The sequence below is a fragment of the Vanessa atalanta genome, chromosome Z (assembly GCF_905147765.1).
Source record: "Vanessa atalanta chromosome Z, ilVanAtal1.2, whole genome shotgun sequence".
Classification (NCBI taxonomy): domain Eukaryota; kingdom Metazoa; phylum Arthropoda; class Insecta; order Lepidoptera; family Nymphalidae; genus Vanessa; species Vanessa atalanta.
This window is the reverse complement of record NC_061902.1, coordinates 764,752-790,144: the sequence shown is the minus strand read 5'-3', so window position 1 is coordinate 790,144 and position 25,393 is coordinate 764,752. Positions and strand designations below refer to the sequence as shown.

General features: G+C 31.4%; 2 protein-coding genes across 6 annotated transcripts in view; one reads left to right on the top strand and one right to left on the bottom strand.

Moving 5' to 3' along the window:
* Nucleotides 1–992: 992 nt before the first annotated feature.
* Nucleotides 993–8,028, bottom strand: LOC125075971 (ubiquitin-conjugating enzyme E2-22 kDa). Of its 2 annotated transcripts, XM_047687861.1 has the most exons (4): nt 7,866–8,028; nt 6,308–6,460; nt 4,192–4,570; nt 993–1,285 (listed from the first exon to the last, which is right to left on the bottom strand). In XM_047687861.1, coding segments are annotated over exons 1-4 (597 nt in total). In that variant the 5' UTR covers nt 7,929–8,028; the 3' UTR covers nt 993–1,283. The 2 variants fall into 2 exon arrangements, with proteins under 2 accessions (XP_047543817.1, XP_047543816.1); XM_047687860.1 differs by lacking the exon at nt 993–1,285 and having other exon boundaries at nt 3,598–4,570.
* A 550-nt stretch (nt 8,029–8,578) lies between these two features.
* Nucleotides 8,579–25,393, top strand: part of LOC125075983 (discoidin domain-containing receptor 2-like) — a 65,123-nt gene continuing 48,308 nt past the window's right edge. For 2 of the 4 annotated variants that reach the window (XM_047687895.1, XM_047687891.1), the window contains exons 1-2: nt 8,579–8,837; nt 19,739–19,846. In XM_047687895.1, the coding sequence (XP_047543851.1) occupies nt 19,780–19,846 (67 nt within the window). In that variant the 5' untranslated portion in view covers nt 8,579–8,837; nt 19,739–19,779. Of the gene's footprint in view, nt 8,849–18,736; nt 18,756–19,738; nt 19,847–25,393 lie in introns of those variants that run through there. The other 2 variants (XM_047687892.1, XM_047687893.1) reach the window with 2 other exon arrangements.

Below are 25,393 nucleotides of genomic sequence, written 5' to 3'. Positions count from 1 at the left end.
ATTACCTTCTCAATTATATATAAACATATATAATAAATAGCAAAATATTTTACAGAGTACAGAAAACATATGTTTTCTGATAATGAAAAAAAAACAATGATTTTTGTTAAAATAAATGTATTAAAACAAAATAATTTTGGAGAGAAATTGAAACATGAAATTCAGAAATAAATTTATTATTATATTACTTTTGTAACTACAATTAAAAATGAAAAAAGAAACCTGCATTATTTTATCGGATTAACTTTCTAGTATAATATATAAGCCGAGAACTTATTATGAGATAAATTTAAGTTCAAGTTGTTCACGAATCGAATATAATTTACTTAGATGAGTAATTATGTGCCTAATATTTTTTTAAAGTTACTAATTCTATAAAGCTTGGTTTACATTTTATTTTTATAGATTGCGAATCTTCATTATAATTTTACAATTATTGTATAAATAAATGCATTCCATTAAAAAATAAAATTTACAATACAGATAATATAAAGTAGGAAATTGTTCGTGCAATTAATATTATAATACATATTTAGTATCGTTAAAATAAATCATTAAAACCTTTTGTAATTTCAAAGGTTTTAAACATTTGTAATTATAGTGACGATAAACAATTTTATCTAGGTATGTAATTATGAACCTTAGACCCCTGATACGCAAGGCACTTTTCTGTCAATCGTTTTTTGTATATACATATTTAACTTTGATTATAATTACTTTTATGAGTAAGATATTTTATTTCTAAATTCATATTCTTAAAACACTTGTTGTATGTATATTTGGCATACAAAGACGACCAAAACGAACAAGACAAGTCGCAGGCGCTGACGTGTAACTAGCAACATACGACATAAATTTTGTCTTCGGAGCAACTCAGGCGCTTAAATAACAAACACATACAGGGGATTTATAATTTTATTTAATAAAACAAAATAAGCACATAATTTAATAATTCATGTTTATTAAATCAATAATTTTACGACACAAAATATTTAAGACACCTTTATATAGCTTTTCAAATTGAGATATCCTTCCAGACAATTATATTAAGTATAACTATATCCATATATTATGTTTTAAATTACGACAACACTGATTTTTTCGTTTTATTTACCATTTTTTTTTAAACAATGCAAGAAATGTTTATATATTTATGTCATCTCTACCTTAAAACTTTTTTAATTACTTTAATATATATAATATATAATCGATTCAAACAATGTTGCGAGTACTACCAATAAAAAAATCAGGACCGGATGTTGGTAGCCGTTTGCTGATTCTTGTCCTGAAATTTGTGAAAAAAAATAAATGAGATAATGTGGACTTACGTAAATTAAATTTAATACATCACTATTATTTTTAAGTTTATTAATATAAAGTATGCGAAACTTCCTAATGACATGTTTATAGATTCCTATATAAAACGTATCTACCGTATATCAATAAAAATAAGAAATGCTTTTATATATTAAGATGTGACATTAGAAATAAAAAAGTATGAAAATATTATGTCTACATACACAGAATTTTATAAATACCTATTTATTTTTATTTTTTGAATAAGTACATGATCTTTTATTTACAAAAACATGCAAATAATAAAATTCGAATTTTAAAACATCACAATGATTACAACATTACCGTAATGACGGTATTTGACTAAGGATACCAGACATTTACAAAAATAATAAAAAACTAAATAAAAAAAAATATATTTGTATTTTTTTTTTTTGTTCAGTTGAAAATTTTAGCAAGCAAAGTAAGATCCGATCTAAATTATTTTTAAACAATGTTTCTGCATGAACGTTTTATTCAATAGTATGAAAAATATAAATCTTTTTCTTTTAATTCCAGAAAACCATTCAACTTTAATATAATTGAACGATTTGATATGACATTATATAATATATAAGTACATCTAATTTCAACTATAATAGAAGGGATCTAGGGTGAAAGGACCGATTAGTTCAGTGAAAAGAAATGAAATAAGGATAGGGCTGCCACCAATGAGATTATTTGGATTAGACTTCAATGATCCCACTTACTGAATTAAATAAAAGGATTATTTCTGTAATCGTTTTGAAAAAAACAATATTTAATTACATGGCAATGCCTGACAATATTCTGAATAATTCTATTAGATCAGAACAAAAATAGTTTTTTTTTAATTGCGCTGACAACCCTATTTTCAAATTTAATGATTCACTTGCTTGCTGAAAATTTCACTTTTTTTTTAAATAATATATTTTAATGATTACCAACTTGATTTTTTTGTGGGAAAGTGTGTTATGCTGGGTCACGTCTATAATTTCATGCATTTGTTACATAACGAATTAAACGAGTATTGTTAGTTTCAAAAAGAATTAAAGCAATTCACAATGTCTCCTCAACTTCTTCGGAAAATCTTGTACAGTTAACTTATCGTTGTACCTTCAACATTCGAACATTTAACACTTATTTTGATAATTGTAACTTTGTAAATCGTTGAAAATATTATCTTAATTCTGTTCCAAATCTCTAGACTATTATCTATATCTGATATAATGAAGCTTATTAGGATCACAAGAGGTGTATCCCTCTGAATCACTGATCAAAGTCCGGTTAAATATTTGATCTTTAATCTGAATGGTCATTGGTCGATGGCAGCTAATGGCGCACAGTTCAAGACGCCGGCGACCAATGAGCATTCGGTATTTAATCCAGATTTTTAAAGCACCGTTTAAAAAAACAGTGTTCTCGGAAATCGTGTTTAAGTTTGGTTTAAGGATTATTTACCTCTGAATCAACCTTAACGTCTTATATTAAACTAATATATCTCATGTCTTATTTAAAGCATGTTAAAGTATTGTGTGAAATCGACTGATTGATAAATTTTCGGGTTCATTGATAATAAATATACTTCATCCGCAACATGTAATTCAGATTAATTTATTTTACTGTTAGTGTAATAATTGAGATATGAAATTATATGAGCTTAACATTGTCTGATTAAAATTATAATTATAACAATGATTTGGGATTTATATTGTTTGAAAGATATTTATTCAATTTCGTAGTTTGCTGACTAGTATGTAGACAAAACTTTAAACCTATGTAGCACCCTGTCGACATCAAGGAGAGCTGTGTCACATCAACAGACTTCAACAAGGAATGGGTTTCTATGTTACACTTTTTTTTTACTTTATCGTCATAACTCATTCAAATTACATCAATATGGGATATTTAATTTAGCGTTGATTATTTTTGTCAAAGACAATTTCGTATCGAGAAAAAAAACATTAGAGCCAAAGATTAAAACTATGGAATGTTTCAATAGGTATTTGTATTTTAATCGATATGCGTCTACTAATTGAGTTCGTCAAACATCATTTTACTTTCCGTTACGGTAAAAATCAAACATGATAATTCATAAATAAAGATTCCATTAAGTATTAACCTTTAATATACTTCTAAGTCAACCGCTCCGACAGATGTCAATTCTATATTCAACATTACGATTAGATTGTACTTCTTATATTTCAATTGTCATTTACAATACCATGTTTATTAGTTTGATGACTTTATGACGGAAATCAAGGCTGGACTTCGTTTTCAAGGCAAAATGAATATGAGATTGTCATAGAGGCTAAGGAAATTTTGTATTTTTTTTTTTTTTTATTATCAATATCACAACAAAGACATAATTCAAAATATTTTTATATATAGTTTGGATTTTCATGCATTTACGCCAATTTTCACTTTGTACAAAATCAACACTATACTTATGTTACAGGTACAGGACAGGTGTTACAATATTTCCTGGTGGAAGGTTCGTTCCTCCTTTTTCTTTGTTTACAATTCTCTGTCGGACAGAAAACTCTCCTATTAAAAATTCAATATTGTATTAAAATCATTTGAAACTAGGTGTTTGTTAAATACATAAAACGGACGAATATTATGACAATTAAACCTGCTGGATTAAATAGTTATTCTATACTTGACTATGGAATTGTTCCTTAGCATGACAGAATCGTATCGACGTTATCAGAACGTCACACACGGAGTCAGACAAGTAGATCACAGAAACTAAATAAACTTTAAAAATAAAAATTAAATCAACAGATACAGCATCGAGCTCGTGATACTACGTCACGAGACATCTTGATGGGAGGGGAGTTTAAAATTATACAACTAGACATTTGGGTGACTAACAGAATAGCTGTTCTGTAGCTCGTTCCAGTTCCCAGTCGTAGGTCGAGAGGGCAACCCTGGCTTGGTGCTCATCGATTCCCATGTCTTGGATGCGCTGGACTTTCTGGTTGAACTCACAGATGCATGTGGGTCCACCGGCGTATATATTTGTCCAATGCTTCGCGGTCATTTCAAATAATTCGTGATTTTCTTTATATTGTTTAGCGACAACCGCATCTTGGGGATCGTTAGGCTCAGCAGCCGATAGCAATGCCTGTATCGATAAAAGGACTGTTCTTAATGTGAGCGCAGCCGCCCACTGGTCTTTGAGGATGTCCAAGCAGATCGCCCCAGTGGCTGACGATACGTTGGGATGCCAAATCTTCGTCATGAACCGGATCTGAGCGGAAAATAACGAAATATAACAAACATGATTAAAATAAAAATAAAAAATAATAAAGAACTATGATAATGAAAATCTATTTCAACCACAAAAGGAGATAAGCGAAGTAAACAACTTGAATAGACGCGATATCATTGGCCGAGATCTTGAATAATCTATGGTATCCATTGTTGATTCGCATAAAATGGAGTCGTCTTTCGCCGAAGTTAATATCTAGTATTTATTTAAAAATTAAAATAAAGATATTAATCAAGAACCTTCTTTTGTGCATACGGCCGTGCTATAAGCGATTCGTATTGAGTGTGTAAATCTAAGGTTTGTTTATTTAAGCCTTCTTCAATTTCACCTGTACTCTATACAGGTTAAAACGCACAGGTTAGCCCGGATAAAATAACACTAAATATGATTAAGAAAAAGGATAGGAAAGAAGCTGCTATCTGAATCGTAGTGTATCCTATCGAAAGTACTTTATTTATTAAAATTTTTGTAATTTTACTTTGATCGAAGGTTTGTTTAGATAGTTCAAATCGCAGTCGATTCAGTAGTTGATCGATTGAAGTCGCCTAAAGTAAACGCGTCATTACGAAGTAAGTAATACCGAAAATCGATTGTATCGACTCGTAAACGAATAATAATAGTATTCATATGATCAGAAATAAAATACTTAAGACTCTGACAGCAAATAAATTACCTTCGACGTTCCGATAGTTTTGTTACGCCCAACTATTAGTTACAATTATTTTTTACTCCGAATTTAGCTCGCGAGTACGAGTACGTATGTATTTTTCTGCAGTAAATAATTATCCAAACTATAATTAATGTTTACTTGTCGACATTAACTAATTACACCCGCGGGCGACAACTAGTACTTAAATAACAGTTAGGGGGTTTTTTGTTAGGTAAAAAGTTCTATGTGCTTCCTTGGAGTTAAAGTTTACTACATCTAAAATTTCATCAAATTCGATTCAGTGGATTGGTGTTAGCGTAATAAACAGACAGAGTTATTTTCGCATTAATAATATTAGTATATATAGCATTACAGAAGGCGACACAAATACACCTAGTGGCGCTTATCTGCGCAACCCTACTTTACAACCAAACAATTGAAGAATGAAAAATAAAAAATACAATATTATTTTTTAATTTCAAACATTATTGTTATTAATTTGTTTTCTTCACGCTTGTATTTATAATCGCTATTAAAATATATTACATTTTTTTTGTAAATGTGTTTGGAATTCGAAACTTATTTTTGAAATACGATCAAGATCATATATTTTAAATGCTACTTATTGGATAGGAACCTATCCGTTTGGTATCGTCTGTGAGTCTCAACTAGTCCAAGAAACCACTAATATCTATATTAGTTGGTTGAAATATAATATAAATATCAAAACAATGATAATTATGTTCTCCTGACCAATTTCAACCAAAACCACTCACGGCGGAGAATAGCCGACTATGAAGGAGAACTAAGGAGGATTATAATGAACTCAAGCGCGCGAGTGCGTAAGCGCAGGTACACGCTCTTCATTCGCAGGTCCGACGGCTCCACGAGTTTTAATTGATAAGATCATGTTTTTGACAATCCTTCGTACATAATTTTCTCATCCAAGTCCGTCGCGTATATAATGAGTTAGTTATTTCATAAATAAAAACATATTTGAGTTCCAGTGCTTAGAGCTTAGGATGGATCTGTTGCATTTATATTAGATAAAAATCCAGTGAAATTACCTTAGGAGGATTGAATGGATATGTCTCTGGAACTTTTATCTCGAGCAGAAATGTCCCACCCTCATATGGTGTGTCCGGTGGTCCAGAAATTTCACCCTGTAGTTCTGTCCAACAATCGTTGACTAATTCCAGTTTAATATCACCTCCTGCGACCTATTACAACAAAATGAGTATTGTAAACATATTGCTTCATACATTCATAACTTATAAATAATATAAAAATCCATACAAATAAAGCTTTTCTTTCTGTTATATTTTAAATTGTATTGTATTGTCGCACACAAAGGCACAAATAGCAAAGCCATCTTAATTGTTTATGTATCTGATTAATTTTAGGCAAGGCAAGAGGCAGAGAAATTCGCAAGGCAATCATTAAAAAAATCATTCACTAGCGCAGCAAAAACATTTACCATTTTACACAATAAGCGAGACATACATTGAAGGTAATTGACATAAAGAGCAAGGAATCAAGCAAAGCAAAAAACACATAGACAAAAAATAAGAGTTTATAACATGTAAGTAGTACTGTGTTACTTTTAATTGTTAAATAAAATAAAATGACTATCTTTCAATACATAAAAAAAGTATGTACTGAATTATAGAAGTTGAAGCTTTTTTTTTCTTTTGAATTTCATTCAAAACTGGTGTAAACAAAAATGATTTTTCTTAAATCTTTGTTCGGTCAATTTTATACTGGCATGTGGCCAAGCAACTTCAGACAATTTGTATTACTGAATAAGATAATGACTTGGATTTTTAAATGCATCAGAGATTAAAATAGCTAAGGACAAAGACATGGATATAAAAAAAAAAAAAAACAAACACATTTGATTTAATACTAAATTATTTGATATAAATATATGTTATCTTTGTTTTTGATGAATATATAATCATGTTTATATATGACTTTCTTCAACCACTCACTATCTTACTAAGTCTTATTGTTAAAAATATTTTAAAATTATTTTTAAAACATAACATATTGTTGCTTTCTGGTATAGGTTATAATTTGATTGTGTAAAAATTATATTAAGTCAAAGATCATTAATGATGATTTAAGAACGAACTAATAGTTTTCAAAATAAATTAGCAATTTTGTTTAAATGTAATATAGCATTGAAATTACAAGGTACACTTTTAACGAAGTTAACAATTTTCAAATTGCAAAATTTACTTGCTCTCATACCACTGTTAACATAATTAGATTACGTGTTAAATAACTTCCACAAACTTTTTAAGCGCCACATGACATATGAAACACAACTTCATAAAATACCCGCCAATAATATATAACTTTAGATTTGTTTTCGTAGTTTCGACAAAGTCAAGAATCAAATTTGGTAAACGTAAAATACCGAATTCGACGATTCATGTAGATGAATAAAGAAGTTTTAATTTATTTTTTAATTAAGCAGAATAATTATTAAAATAATTTCGCAATATTTATCAGCAAACTTAACCATGCCAGTTAAGAAGTATGACATTGATACACAAATGTGCAAGTAACAGCCAAGAAGTTACGAGGATGATATATTTTACGTAAAACATACTATCTCACCTCCTCACTTTTCATGACTTCCTTGAATTCCCTTTTTATACGTTTTGCAGCTATATTTGCCATTTTGATAATTTATAACTGAACGATGTTACTTTAAAGACAAACAGTAAGAGAGTGCGGATTTTATGTTTGGCATGTACCACAGAGTCCACAGACTGCTTAGTAATACTGGAAAGTGAATATGTTTGACATACAACTGAGTGACTGGATGAATGGTGAATATATTTGAGTGAGTTATTGAATATATGAATGTAAGATTCAAATTTGACAATTCCATCTTTTTTATCTGTAATCTTCGTCTAAAAACAAGTCTTTGTTTTTTATGGACAATGATGCAATTTATGAGATTAAATATTAAAACTGAACCAATAAAAAACCAAACTTTAATTTTTTTATTAATTATTTGATTGTTTTTCTTTGATCTCACTACAATGAAATGATGAATGATAAATAAGAATATTGCATAAGTGTAATGTATGCATACACTTTGCTTAATATTTTAGGTAAATAAAGAAACCTTTTGTAGTGGTTAAATTAGGTTAATGTTAGTAAGCATAATCTGTAATTTTTATTTATTATCTTTATCTATGGTTACTGATTGTTTGTGTAGGAATTTGATACATTCGTTCTTTGGTATAGACAATCTGTATTTTCATTCAAATGTCCATTCGCTACTATTTGCCTACTTCAGACCGAACTTTACTACGTGCAGGAGCTTTCAAGCTTTGTGCTATGGTCGATTAAATTGAGGTGTTATAACATATTTTATTACATAGAGTGCATACACTTTTTAAAATAATCATAACTAAACATTCATATAAAATGGTGATATTTTGACGGTAGTAAGTGAGTTCTACCACAGAGTGTTCATATAGTAGAGTTATGGCTGGTGATTTCAGAAGTGTGAGGACATCGTTATGCTAATTTACTTCCCATGTTACCGGGTTTCACCTATCTACCTGGTGTTGGAAGGTGCGTTAAACGTGAGATTTTATTATTCTTAACAACTTTTCTATTTAATATCCTTAGTGAATGCTTCAAACATTTGGATGTATAGTTGTTTTCTTTGTTTCATCTAACACTTGGTCAAACATAAATAAATTACGCTAAGGGTATCAACGGCCCCTCTTGTTTCGTATGCCTGCTTCGCTTGCTGACGGATATATTGCGTTTATTTACATTCCCGTTTTCTTCATCAAATTTCGATTTTTTTTTCCGTGTTTACAATTATTGTTTCGTAGTTGTCACTTTAATCATTTTACGCATTCGAAGTACATAAATGACTTTTTAAATGTAGCTATGTTTTAAAATAAGTAATTAGTTAAAAAATTAAAATAATCATATTATTAAGTCGATTTCGTTTAATAAACATACAATTAAATATATTTTTTAAAGTAAAAATAGGTACTTTAAATTAATGAGTGGCAGTTAAAAGTCAAATTGATTCACTATGATATTATTATTAACCATTTTCTTATGATCATTACATAAACTTTTATTATAATGTGTTTATAAATTTATGATTCTTTTTGTGCATCCTAGTCTTACATTCTATCAAGAATAAAAATAAATCATTGGTTTATCCAGTTTTATTACAGCAAATAAATTAAAGATGCAATATAGCATCATTTAAACATTTTTATCATCAATACAAAAACTATATTAATATTGTAAGTGTATATATTTTTAATGGAAACGTCTCTCCACTAATCTTTTCATATCCCACATTATAATACATATTACTATAGCTACATATTATAACTAAATAGTGTAGTGTACACTATTTAGTTATAATATGTAGCTACCTTTTCCAGCCAAAATACTATATGATCTCATTTAGCTATATTATTTTATTCACACCAATAAGAGCATATTATACTGCAGCACTAAAATAAATATTAGTCAGTAATCTTATTGAGAACACATGTATACTCAATAGTAAATGTTCTGATAAATTTTGCTTGCTGTAATTACTGGTGGAAATTTTATGCAAGCCTTCAATGGTAGGTACCACAAGTTCTTCTCTTATAAACTCTTGTATTTGCGTATAAAAGGCTATAGACATAGAGTAATATCCTTTATCCTTGTTACAACGGATTTAACATCTTGATTTTCATAGTTGGCAAATTACTGTCGACTTCTAACATTGACTATTTGGTGTGTAAAACTACCTTTACAAATACAGCATGTGTAAAAAAATAGTTTATCTATATAAAAATTAAGTTAACATTCAATAATGTCAGATCAATTTCAGCTATCTGCAATAGATTTTATTTCATATGTGCATAAAATTTGCATTCCGGGCAACATCACAGATTAACATTTCTAGTAGGTTCTGTTACTGTTACTTCTTTCATTCAGTCTTAATTGCACTCTACAAGAGGTAGATTTTAATCAATAATGAGTAAATGTTATGCATTTATGCTGAATAAAGATTTCAACTTGACATACTTTTTAACTTAGCTTCCAAATTTGCATAGTCGGAAAAAAGGCCAAAAGTAACACAGATGATCAACTGGAAGTCTGGCCTTTAATAAAATTAGCAAATCCTAAGAAAAAGCAGAACATACTTTATTCTATGATTTAGTTCACGTCTTAGAGTTGAATGATAGTGTTTCTGCAAAAGTACATATCGAATGAATTACAGGAAGAGACCATTGTACTATTTTATAATTGTTATAAATAGTCCATCAGTCCAATTTTCTGAATGTGTAACTCGCCTCGCTGCAACTTGATTGCTTAAATAAACCAGACCTCTTACTAATAAATCATAAATTGAGTGTCATTTGTGGAACTCAGTATTGGTATAATAGAATTACTTAATAGTATATGTCCATACAGCTGTAGTTCTAGCTCAATACTTATTTAGTACCAAAAATATGGAATATAAGTAATAATTTATATATTATACATTGCTATGATCTTATTTTTTAAATAAAATAGAAACAATTTGCTGCATGATGAAGCAAAGAATATATAACAGTTCAAATAATTGTCGGTACTTGCAAAACAAAGATATGTCATAAACTTAATAGATGCAGATAACATACATAATTTATTGAGTTGAGCTGATGCAATGCTTCAATTGGAGACATTAAATTCATGATTCCTTATCATCAATTTAATTTAATGTACAGAATGGGAACGACTCGTCTACATCTGCTAAATGCGACACATTTATTGATTTAAGCCAATTATTATCAGTTATTGAAATATAATAGGTCAAAGTAGTTGATCTTATGGTTTCAACCGAATTATTACATTAATTATAATTGCTAAGGTAAACACTTATGTACCTCAAATATGATAGTTTCTTTTTAATTTACTTTTGAAAGTCATATGAATAAATGATCTTGATGCCCTAGTCATCTTGATTGCCAGTGCACTAAGAAATACACCTACACCGTCTACGCCGCTAAACACGATGTATAATGTCTAGTATCTCTAAACTACTTCTCTTCCGCGGCCTCGCTCACGTTTTAAGGATTGGTCGTCAGGTGCTAGGATTAAACAAGTAACCTATGTCCTTCATTGGAGTTTAAGCCTGCTACAAACCAAATTTCATCAAATTTGATTGAGGGGTTTGCCCGTGAAAGAGCAACAGACAGACAAACGGAGATACTTATAATATTAGCATAGATATTCTCGATAATTGGCAGCAACGCCGAAATAACAAGAGCATAAATAAGAAGTATTGCTGTGATAACGCTGTAAGTGATAGGAATGTTTTTTTTCTTGCATTGTTAGGCGGATTGTTAGGCACATGGATCACGCAACGGCAATCGGTCACCACTGTGAACATTGGCGCCGTAAGAAAACTTAACCATTACTAACATCTCCAATGCGCAATCAACCATGGAAACTAAGATGTTATCCCTCGCGAACAAAAACGTTTTACAGTTACATTCAACCTTCAAACCAGAACACACCAATACTAAAAATCCTGCTTGGCGGTAGAATATATGGATGGTACCGGAATCGCACAAAGCCACCAATAAAATGTATCACTTATATATAAATAAAAATGTATTTCATTAATGGTTTTGTATTGTTTAAAGTATTTAATATAGTATTCGACTTACGAGTGCCAACGTGACGAACTGAAAATAATTAGAGAAAAAATTGCACCTTGGCTTCAAATCCGGACGAGCCTTACTGAATTAAGATAACATTTATTGCAAAGAATCACGTATCGACAAATCATGTGGTTTTTAAAATATATTTTTGGTAAAATAAATCGTTTCATAGTTTAAAATAATGGATAACCCCGTTGAGTTTCATTCGTCGTTTACAATTTTTCCTTTCCGAACCTGTTACAGATTTTTTACATTTGATAAGCTAGTTTAATTCTATATTGAATATAGATTTTGACTGACTCAGAGCTAACTCAGACAGAACAGAAGTTTAATGACCTCTGAATTTAAATTTTAAAAAGATGTAAGTCAGTTGTGACTAACGTTCTTACGTCTTTATTCAAGTATACAAATCTACTGAATGCAACAAACCTTAAAAATTGTATCATTAAAAATGAGATCTAGCTCAGTCCTTCCGTGATCTCCAAAGCTACTTGCACCAGGAATTAGGAGTGAGTTTCTGAGCAAAATTCAACATTTCAACATTTAGGTCACAGATTTATTAAATGCTTGGTTACTATGCTCGCTGAACTGCCTGCTTAATGTACGGTCAAGTGAGAAATTAGCTCGGTAGTTACAGTGGTTGGTAATTAAATTGTATAATCTTATTTTCTTTACTTGAAGTTAACGTTGTGTTTTGTTACTCACGCACAATAACACTCCAGTTGATAATATTTAATAAGTTTTTGTTTTAACATTTCGTATAGTCGATGTAAAAACGAGACTTTTATAGAAGCACTCTCGTGTCACAGCTGATTTTTATCCAAATGTACTGGACGAAAACTGTCAACATTTGTTACTCATATAGAGTTCGGTGACACAATCATGGATGTATGGCGTAAATAAACGGATTATATTTATGCGGGTTGATATGTAGCACGCAAATAATAAATAAAGGATCGAAACTTGTGTCCGTAACATTATTTTAAATAATTAAATATATCCAAATATGATATAATCTGTATCGAGCCCAGGGTCCTCTCCGTCCTATATACATTAAACCACAAGCCCTACGTTTTATTTATTTGCTTTTTTATATCTTGAATATTTTTCAAACTCTGGCGTCCAAAATGCATTACATAAAAGATAAATTATAACTGAGTTACTCTTTAGACGATTTTTTTTTTTCTGAAATTATTTTAATATTGTAATCCCACTCCGATTGCGATCATATATTAATTTATATTTTTAATTGATTCTTAATATTAAAAAAATGCAACATAAATAGTGCATGGTTTATGCAAGTACTGAAAATAAAAACTATTTTTTGCGTGAATACAGTGTAGACGGAATAAACAAAATTTACCTCTTTAAAAACAAACTATAACAGACGCACAGAACTACGTAATCCTAAAAGGGTTCCTTTTTTCGTTGCTTTTGTGAAATCCGATTGATGAAATGAAATGAAATCGATTAATTACGGACAGTATATTAGTAAACAAGTGGTTCAGAATTTAAACCACTATTTTTTTAATAAATTGTTGGTGATTGCCGATGATGATCATGTCTCAGAAATTGTCAAGTTCCTTGTGAATATTTCAACATAACCGTCTTTTTTAGTGCTGCAAATAAACATTATATAGCCACAGACCGAATATTTATTTAATTTATTTTTTATTTATATACTTTATTGTACACCACAAATTAAACAGATTAGCCTTATAGTAAGTGTATATAAAGAAACGATGGTACAACCGGCGGTCTTATCGCTTTAAAGCGATTTCTTCCAGACAACCGAGGTGATATGGAGTAGTAGTCAACAGAGAGATGGTAGGTGGTGTAAAATAGACTACATACATAGATACAAATAATATAATACATACATAAACTACTACATACATATAGCTAGGTACATAAATACATTTATACCTACATATATACATAAAGTCATACATAAATACATACAAATATACAGAATTATATATTTGTTTACAGAATTAAATATTCGGATATTTGCGGGTCCGAATAGCCGAATTTTCGGCTTGAATAATGTACGTTTCATAATTAATTAACGCGCAAATTCTAAAATTTTGAATACTTATTTTTAGATGTACATACTCGTATATATATAATTATAAAAAATATAATTTTGAGGAAATTTTGTTATAATTAAAAAAAAAGAGCAGTAATTAAAGGTTCATGTCTATAATTTAAATTTAGAACATCGCCAAAAGTTTTATTTGTATTTTAAGTATATAATTAAGTATTTCTTTGGTTTATTTAGCGCTTATTTTGTCATGACTAAAATACACAAGTAGGTAGTTTATTTTAATTATGCAACTTTCTAGAAATATTTGCTCACTATTAATAAAGGTTTTATCATTCGTGCTATTTTAATATTGCACTATGCAAACATTTTATAATACGGACTCCTCATATCTCTGAACGGCCTGCTTCGTCTGGATGGATACATTTATCTTATTCATCGTATCAGACTGTTCCGTAGTTCCCAACAGAGTCAATGCATCTTCTGTTTGAGGAATTACTTAGCGTCTCTGTACCTGTGGAGTTGTGGACATTCAACGTTTCAATATCTATGAAGACTAATCGGTATCAGTCTAGTGAATATACGATCTTCATAGCAGAATACTACAGTATTCTGCTGAGGTCTCATGAATCGATATCGCAGTATTAACTATATCACTAAGCCATTAACTGGTTACCATTATATAACTATTATTATAAAGGCGAACGTGTGTTTGTTTGATTGTTACCCTTGAACCTCTTAACTACTCAATTTTTTACATGCACGTGTTGCCAAGAATACTTCGGAAATAAGTACAAATTAAAAAGCGACGAGGTAGAGTAGTTTTCTTCCAAAATAATATTCGCTAGAGTGACAAATGTTTTTTTACTAATTTAATATAAATCAATTAAAATAGTTATCGCTGTTTATATAAATAAATTACTTTTCAAAACAGCATTTTTTTTAATGTTGCAACATTAAAGGCACTTTAGCCAGTTATCTCAGACCTAGTCATACAGCCAAAGAAAAGTAACAACATTAAGAGTTCATGTTAATTGTGCATAGTCACCGGCTATTATAATATATAATTTCTGTTGTTCCCGCTCAAAATAAAACAAACAGGCACATCGAAAATAAAGCCAATAAGAAAAAGAAGAGATACAAAAGGCACGGACAATAGGTCTGTGGAGATTTATTTATTTAAGAAAAAAAAGGCTATTGCCTCGTGGACACGAGGCGATAGCCTTTTTTTGCTATAGCTAGTATATAAAAAACTTCATACTGCCTAATTAAAAAAAAAACACCATATACATGTATATATATATATATATAGCAGAAGTATTAAACATATATAAAAAAAAAATCATCTCCCACTAAGTTTATTCCATAAATGAGTAGATTATGAGTTTTTTTATTTACCAATATTCTAAGACATTTCAAGTCTCCTTTTTCCTGATTGATGTGTGATATTTTTATCTTAAATAAACATTACACCGGTCACATAATTCGCTGTCACCGTATTCAACCCGATGTCCGTCACCCTCCCAAGTAGACCTTGACGTGAGAGATGGGATTGTTAAGCCCTTTGTTACGGCACTAGTCTTTGTTAAACTCTCAACTTTAAAATCATTATGGATATTATCAAATATTTTAAGTGTTTTACTCGTAGGAATAGATCTAGATCTATGTTAGTCCCGCGATCGTCGTTAGCTTTTGAAGTTTGGATAAGACCAATAGGGATCGCCCCCTGGCTGTTTCTATTCATATACAATTATGTATGTAATTAATTTGACAAAAAAAAAGACCCGCTGAGTTTCTTTCGCCGGTTCTTCTTAGGTCAGGGTGTTCCTTTTTCCGAACCGGTGGTAGTGTTTAATTTGACTATCAATAAATAAGTGTAATGCTTTATGTTGAATAAAGGAATTTGAGTTTGAGTTTGGATACGTTGATTAAGCGCGACCAGATAACTGCAAATTTGTTTCCCTGAAAGGGTTCTAAGTATCCCTTCGAGCACTAAAGAGAATTAAATCTTGAACAAATATAGTCAAAATGTCATATTATATATATATATATATATATTGCAAAATTATAGTAATCAGTACAAGTTATCATTTTGTCAAACGTACTGGCAGATATACCAAAATACTAAAATTATTTCGAATTTTACAAAAACATTCATATAATCGATAAGTACCGATTAAACGGGTGTATTGTACATTAATAAGGGCTACGTCAGCAAAAAATGCAATCAAATATTCATTCATTCATACGAGATTCAATAAAAACATACATATTAAACTAAATATATTAAAAATGATTGTTATTTTATTCGAAGTTGTTTCTCTTAATTAAAATTCGTTCGAAGATTTTATTTTGACGTACCTTTGTGAAAATTCAATTTGGAACAGCGCTACGTTTTGTTATGATCACGATAACAGGTACCGAAAATAATTGATTTCTTTTCGTGCGATATTTCAATACGGGTGCATTCGCAATTATCTAGTTTCATTTTGAAAACGTCATTTGATAATCTTCAATCACTATGAAGTCTCCTTAATTATTTCTCGTTAAACCCGACAGAGGAACTAGTTCACGTTTTTATTACTTGAAAGCTTGAATGAAAACGCTATATTTTTTCATTTTCCATTCGTATCTATTTAAAGAAATGTATCAATTCATTCGAGTAAATTAAATTATATAAAGTAACGATTCATAAAGAGTAATTTCATGAAACTAATTATTCTTGCTTCCGTTAAGGTACTTATATATGTTCTTTTATTTATAATGAAAAGGCAGGCAAATAAAACGGCAACCTGATGGTAAGTGGTTTCCACCGCTCATAGACATCGCCACTGTAAGAAATATTAAATAGTCCTTTCACCTTTACGGCGCCGCCAACCGACGCCACTTGTAATTACACTGGCTCACTCGTTCTCCAAACCGGAACACAGCGAAACAGTGTATTGCTGTTTGGCGGTAAAATAACCGATGATTTGGTGGTAACCTACTCGGGCTCGAACAAAGACCTACCATCGGTGAAGTGAAGTGTTGTGTGTGGTTTAAATATGTTGAACTGTTAACCGAAGTGAATATGTGGTTTAATAGATTTTGCTTACAAAACTTTTATCTTTTATCTCAAAGTTTATTTATCAGAATGTTTCACGCTGGATAAGTAAGCCGATAAAATAAAACAAATGAAACGCAACCCAGCAGACGTCAAATAAACGTCCAACTAAAACCAATCAAAACCGTCGAATACAAATTAAATAATATCTAACTCGAATATGGACGGTTGCGAGATAAATCCGATCCGATGTTTGTGAAAAAATAACAGTCGAGTGGAAGCATGACTCGCGCCCCGAGTTTTCCGTAATATTATATGTATTACGTCGAAACAGAATTAACGGTGAATCCTTTTTGAACTTTTCATTTGCTTGTTACTTTTCCCTTCGTGCCAAATGGTTACTTAACGATAATATTCTGTCGGTTTTGACGATCAGTGTGTGCGATTTGTAATGAAAATATCTTTTAAAATGAACATTCGTAGTGCTTATTAGTTTTCGTACTTTTCGTATGACAATGTTAAAAAATCGACTTAAAATATTGAATGTATAATAGTTTAGCCACTGAGTCAGAGGCTACGTTCGGTACTATAAAACATTTTATAAACCAACATTATCATTTAATGAAAAATGATGAAAAGATTTAGTTTATTAAGAATTCTGAATGAGTGTATCAAGACAAACGAAAACGAGCGTAACTGTAGAATATCTAATTACATTTTGCACGTGGAGATGTCTCTCAGGAAATACCAAAAATTTTCATCTCAAACGAAATGCTTTGAGAACGGTTTGCAGCGACAACACATTCCACTTTATGAAATTAGTGTTGAACATTCGTATAAATTCACAAAGATATTTTAGTTATAAAGTTTAAGTAATTATATATAATACATATCATTTTCGTAGAGACCGGTCTTCTAGTCCGAGCGTAAGGGCGGGCGCATACAAGAAGTTTTAGCCCGGGCCTCCCCAGCTCGCCAGCTAGCGCTGCTAGGAACTGCTATCGTCTAGTTGCTCTAGTATCTCGGAGCGTCCGGTCGGGTTATGACGTCGCGCCGACATCGGTCGTAGTCGTACTCGTTTATATACTCAGTATTCGTATTGTGATTTTCTGTATCTCAAACGAGACTTCAATTGTTGCATTCTTGTAATTTTTTTTTTCTCACCTATTAAAACATTTTATATATTTTATTTCAATTATCTAATGGAAATAAAAATATAAATTAATATTTCTTATCGTTAAATATTATGACACTATAAATACTTAATCTGATTAAACTTTAAAGTTATTGGTGTCGAAACATATTTCAAAGTGATCGGTCCGGAAACCGGTGTGTTTGCGGTCGCGGTAAAGAACTTCAACGTGAATTCGTCTAACGAATACACTGAAAACCTCTTAACTAGGAAGTGAATTCAACTCCACTCCGTATAAGGTGCTTGGAACTTGCGGGTCGTGGCCTCTCCCTGGATGAGTTGGAACGAAATAGTTTTTAATACACGAAGAAATTCGAACTTTATACGGTTCTAGTCATATCAGCGACTTTAAAACTTTTAGAAGTGATATTGTGTTTGATAATAGACAAGTAAACAAATTAATTGGTGTCGTGCGTGTTGTGTACTTAAATATTTGTAAACGATATTAAATTCTGATAATATAAAATATTTCGAACAGACGTCATCGGTAGTTAGTACCTAGCTAATAAATTGTTGTATATACTAATCGTTTTATGTGAGTTTTTTCAACTTATCAAGATGCTCATTTTCGTTTCGTTTTCAGATTGTCGTCAAAGCGACGTGATAACAAATATCTATTGTCGCGCGGCATTGTTAAATATTCTATTTTCAACGGTTTCGTCGGTGCACTTTTATTTTACCTAAAGGGCTTCTTACTTGAAACTTACCGGCAACTTTAAAATCGTCTGGAATGTTCTTAGAGATTTTTGCGTAGCTTCAGAATAGTTTATATTTTAAATTCCTTTGCGAGTAGGTAATTAATGTATAATAAAAAAATATATTACAATAAAAAGTTTAAGGTAAAGAAGTAGACGGGCACACATATAGACATACTGCAGAATTGTATAAAGTGAAACAATGTGAATACTCCTCCATATATGTTTGTCGAGATCGAGTCCATAAGAACCATACATAAGTTTGATTTTAGTTATAAGTAACTCTTGCGTTATATACATTATTATATAAAGCAACAATTCAAAGAGATTTAATTCTATGTCTGTAAACTATGTTTCGTAGCCTTTATAGTAGCCGAGTTCCTTGCGGTCCTTCCCGGTATAATCTACATTTTGAACCGGTGGGAAATTTAATTTTAAATGAAACGTGTAAAACGATTAAAAATACTAGTAAGATGAGACTACTTTGTGTAAAGTATATTCTTTTGGTATGATTGCAACTAGACATCGACAGTTTATTATTTGACAATTTTGTTGTGTATATAATTTTATTAGTTGCGATCACTTTCTCTATCGCTAAACAAGTAATACTTAACATCTTAGTTGCTATGGTTAGCTGTGCATCGACGATGTAAGAATTGGTTGATATGTTTTATAATGACCATAGGTTCTCAGTTGTCCCATAAGCTATCTTAAATAACAAAAAGAAGCCTGTTCGATATCGATGAAACATTAGCTTTAGGTCAGAGTTTGCACAAGAAAATGTTTAAATTGATTTTAGTCTAATGGAAGCAATCTGTTACAGAATCGGAGTGTCGGTAGAGATGGTGAAGTGAGCGCGGCGAGATGGTGCCGTGTGTGGTAGCGCTATTGCTTCTTGCCCGGGCCCTGCTTTTGCACGCTCTGGATATATGTAAGTCATTTATATTTCACTTTTACTTATATATCAGTGAAGAGGTGTTGGACCTGTATGGGGAGGTTGTATGTCTGTCTTTATATTATCAATATCTAGATCAACTAACAAAGGGACGCCATACGGACGGTATGGTCCTCCGATTGATTTTGGCCCTGGCAACTATTCTCAAAGGAGGCTAGGTAACTAATATTGCTACACAGCCACTCTGCTAATGGACATAGGCCTCTCTCACAGCGCAGTTAAACTTGCAGTTATCCGCCTTACGCATCCTCCGTTGGGTTCCTCTAGCTTCTTCAGATTAGCGGTGCATGCCTGGAGCTATACGTTCAGTTTGCCTCGGTATTAACTCTAAAACTCGTCTGCTCCAAAGGCTATAAGGTTTTGCGCTATAAATGAATAGCCTACTGTCACTAAATTATGCTAATTTTGTAAGCTATGTCGGTAACATTCTTTTTCTCCGGATAATCCCTTTGATTTTTTCCTTTAAAGATAGCGTAGCCAACTGCGACAACCTTCATTTAATTGAATTGTCAAAAAGTACTTTTACTATATGACGTCATAATAAATAAATAATACATTTATGATTGAAGTTTTATGTAGATAAAAATTGTAAAATTATGTGGGGCGTGTTGTAGCACACTACGGGCGAATAGATCGGTTGCCGAATGTTTATATATTCTCATTGTTTAAAAAATAGCACGGTTTCGAATTCTTATTTTTCCCGCTCGAAGACGGGACGTGTAGCTGGTATATACATAAAATGTATAACAGAGAACATCGGTGAGATTAGCTCGATTAGTCATCTTTTAATAAAAGCGAATTTCGTATGATTTTTATTTCCATTTTTAATATCACTATTTTTCCATCAGATATAATCTATTCAAAAAGAGTTTTTCAACAATGTGAATTAATTTTCAATGTTCACTAGCTCCGGAAATTTTCTAGGGGACTGTCATTGTTATCTCTGTACCTACAAAGTAGAATTCGGTGAGCATATTTCGGTGACAGTTTCAGGTCTCTGTCAACGTCCGGATCTTAACAGCTGAAAGAAATCAGAATAATGAAAGAACTCAATCTTTCTCTTATCTATTATTAAAATTTAAATTCCATTTAATAAATTTAACAAAACATCTACTACGGAACATTAGAGGCACTGACTTATTGGTTTTAATTATTTCGAGTAAATAGTTGTATTGTGTATTATCATATATTGCATATCTTCTTTGAAATAGATTTGCATCTCGATTCCCGTTACACAACCACTTAGCCAGATTAACTGCCTATACAATGATTAATTCTTGTCGATAACTGTACACTATTAGGTCCTTGATTGGAACATGATACGGAACATATTGAACAATACATGACGAAGAAATAAATTACGAAATAAGAGGTATTCATCTAGAATAAGTATCTGTTTTCCAGTGACAAGTAAATAAATAAGACCCTAATTGCCTAAACTAAAATTAATCCCCAAAACGTTTTGTACATACAGGCATATTATAATATTTTTGGAAATTATTAATATTTATTGGCATTAAACACACATCGAAAATATTTAGAATTTACAGCCCATTTTCCTATTCTTAATTCTGATCATCTTTCCATGTATTCCATCCATATTTCCATCGTTCCAGTAGGTACACGGAGCGGTTATCTCTGAACTGATTTCAATGAAAATAATTATATTAAACGAATAAAATTTTAAATTCTTTTGTTTCGTAAATTGACAATGAAAATAATAACGTACTATTGTTTTACGATATCTTAAATAGAAATACCAATAACTTATACTTATTGTCGCCCGTGGCATCACTTTCATTGTTGGCGTTGGTTAGATTTTATAGAAAGGTATAAAAATAACCCATGCCTTTACTAAGAGCTCAAGCTTGCTTTATAGAAAATTTCTTCATATTCGGTTTAGTGGTTCGGCTATGAAAGAACAACTGAACGACTTAGACAGACAGACAAACACAGTTACTTTCGCATATATAATATTAGTATAGACTGTATCGTCTTTTAAAATTCACACAAATGTTGAACAAATAACGTATTGATGTGATGCTTTACCGCCGTGGCGAGTTTCATCAGGTCCAACGAATGTAAGAAAATGTACGAAGGCTGTTTTAAATCTTTACCAGACAACCTTTAGACATACATAAAGCTATCGACTATGAAGTCAACTCGCACACTAAAAGATAAATAAATAGTGTTGTATGATGTCTACGTCGCAGATTTATCATTACGAAATAGATGGGGATCCATTAAATCGAACGATGATTTGAGCGTAAGACAGGTCGACAGACGATACAGCGGAAACATTGGCTTAGACATTTACTTGACAAGGTATTTTAGCAACGAGAGAAGACGATGAGACTCAATGTTGCTTTGACAGTTTGAAATTGTCATTTGATTGCTATTCAATTGATAATCCTAGCATTTCATATTATATTGAAATAAAACATCATTTTCTCGTATCAAAATTAAAATATACTTTATTGAAGCATGCTGAGTAAAGCTACCACCCACCGGTTCCGAATGTAGATTCTACCGATAAGAACCGAGAAGATCCGGCAAGAAACTCAGTAGTTACTCTTTTTCAACATCTAAAAATATAGACATGCTAGTTAAATACTAATATATGTATGTTATATATCCTGCCTGGAAGTCAACGAGCATTAACTCCACGCTTTTTTATAATCTAATCTTGTATCGAATAATATACCTTTTTTACCAATGTATTTTTTACAAATGATTTGAATTTATGAAACGGCAAAGTTAAAAATTCCAGTATTATTTAAATACTGGAATTGATGTCGATTAGTAGATGTTACTTTACTGTCTCATAGTTGGTCGAAGCCCTACTATTTTTGTTGTTCTGATATGATCTCTGATATTTGCAAAATTCTGAAATTTATTTAAGAATTTTAACAGGCCTTACAAAATTGTTTACGTCACGCGGATATTCAAAAGCCTCGAACAAAATTTCCAGGAAGTTTCGTTTTGTACTGATTCAGATGTATAACATTTAAAGCGATTACGTAAGAAAAATCTAGAACCCGAAGAGTTAACGATTCTTTCATTAAACACATTATATGCAACACTAAACAGCTCTCATCGTTTGCATCTTGAAATGGCTGTGCAGTGACGACGGGACTTTATGTCTTATATATTTACAGTAGGTTTGCCATCCGTCTTTTTTTTCTGAATAGTCCAACTCTGACTGCTACGTCCACATCGGCGATATTAAAAAAACATACACGTAAAACATAAGTTTCTAAATTTTATGATTTTTTTTTTATTACAGGCACTAGAGACTACAAAAGAGGCTATAAGTAGCTTTTTTGTTTTGTCTAAAATAACAGTGTTTATGGGCGAAGATGACCGCTTACTTTAAGATGCTCATTTACACAACAAAAAGCACTGTACTCTCACTACCTTTTCGAAAACAATAAATACTTTCTCAACATAGATTTACTTATAAATTAATTTAGCGGGTGTTCAGATATACACTTATTTGTCTCGTTCTGACATCATTGATCAGACATTCAAGCGAAGAAGACGAACAATTTTTTTAACTAATCTTTGTTTAACACAACATTTATCGATGTAGCCGTACATGTTTTGTCCGATGACTTTGCCGAATGTCGGCATGCTTTGAGTAAAGAAATGAAGTTTCTTTAAATTTCTAATGGAAACCCTAATTGTAAGCCATCTCGGCGCCGTGATGGCGTAACTCATGGTAACGAAATTGCTACATCTCGTTTGCAAGTTTCGTTTCGCTATTCACACGGCTATCAATGCATAATGTTGCGGACGTCAGTGTCGGTGCCTTTAATGCTGTAGCTATACTTGCTAGTTGAGTTACGTTGGCCGGGCGATGGAGTTGTTTACCTGAGAATATATGTTTTTTCATTACGTGCTATCGGTGTTATGTATATACAAGCAGCTGTTTTGCAATTCGATTCTTATTCTAAGAATATACTTAATAATATCTAATGTTTTATAAACGAATCGAGCCGAGCTGGATATAACATGAGGATCTAAAACGATCGAAGGTTCAGAACCGACTAAGCACAACTGAATTTTAATGTGCTTAATATGATTTTATAAATTTATTTAATAACAAGCAAAACATCGTAATTAAACGTGCATGTGCATTGTGCGCACCAATCAGCATTGGAACAGCATGGTGGAATAAGCTCTAAAAGCTAATTACGAGGAGAGTTCTTGCGACTTTAAATTTCTACGTATTTTTGTAGTTGCGTTAAAATGATTAATAATTTTATATTTTATTTTCATTTAAAAAGATATATTGCTTATTGGGCGTGGCGCTACAAAGTTCTAATAGCCTTTTTATGAAGGACTCGCGACCCGCTATGACTATGCACGGTTATAATTACGGGTTTTGAATAAAAAACATTATCCACGAGCCTACGATAAAGTACAAATATTTTAAATCGTCCTATTTTTTATGATGTTTTGAAATTAAGAAATAAATCTGCCTAAAGTTTTAACTGTTTAACTTGAAAGCACCGAGGTTTGAGATCTTCCTCACAACGTTGGCTCGCTTTAACTATAACTTATTAGGACATAAGTAGGTATAGGCTAAAGCGATCTGGTAACAATCTATCAAATAGTAGAAGTTATATGTTGATTTATAGTTTAGCCGTATATCCTTCAGCTAACGAACTAACATAACTTACTCATAATATTCATTGTACTATATAAAATTATATTCTACTTCACAACGCACGTAGCTTAACTTTATTTGAATAAAATGAAAACAATTAATCAAACGTTTCGTTTGACTGCCGACTTCATAAAAATAAAAAAAAATTAATAATTTAAATTAAACAGCTTAATTATATTTCTATTATAAGAACTGAAAAGAATTTTTAAATTAAAAAAGGAACGTTCTTTACATTTCCCACGGTGAGGATAACACTAACTTATTCTAACTTAGTGCTGCAATACGGTTTGGAGGCTATACATAACAGATTTTCATTGAATTAGATACTTGCAGATATAATCACGATGTTTTTCTTCATCGCCAAGCACTAGAATAATTACAAACGCTAATCAAGCAAATGATAGTTCAGCGGTGCTTGCCTGGGCTTGAACCCGCAATCATCGGTTAAGGTGCACGCGTTCAATCCACATAAAACATATAGTATTTAATAAATATATAGATACCTAATATGTAAGCAAATTGAAATTTAATAAGTCTAAACATCAAACACTTTGAGTAATTTCAATTACGTTACGATCGGGGCTACCTGCCAGCTCATAAATTACCGAATGCTTAAGGTATTCAGTCTCTAGTCAGTGTCATGTAAACCGGAGATAAACACAGGCGAAGGCAGCACAGTTTGCTGTAGCTTAATGGTCTGTCTATAGAGTAACAGGTGGAGGCATCTCGTCACAAACACGATCACTGCTATTGCGATCTCGTTAACGTCTAAAGCCTCTGTTTACGATCGACGGACTCCTGTTACACGTCGGAGCGTATTATTTTGATGCATCAAGGATTATTAGCAATCT

Excerpts from the sequence above, each read along its gene's own strand:
- LOC125075971 (XM_047687860.1), bottom strand. The coding sequence starts at position 7,928 with ATGGCAAATATAGCTGCAAAACGTATAAAAAGGGAATTCAAGGAAGTC. Across the intron at positions 6,461-7,865 it reads AAGTCATGAAAAGTGAGGAG|GTCGCAGGAGGTGATATTAA; the intron begins GTGAGATAGTAT and ends TTGTTGTAATAG. Across the intron at positions 4,571-6,307 it reads ATCCATTCAATCCTCCTAAG|ATCCGGTTCATGACGAAGAT; the intron begins GTAATTTCACTG and ends TTTTCCGCTCAG.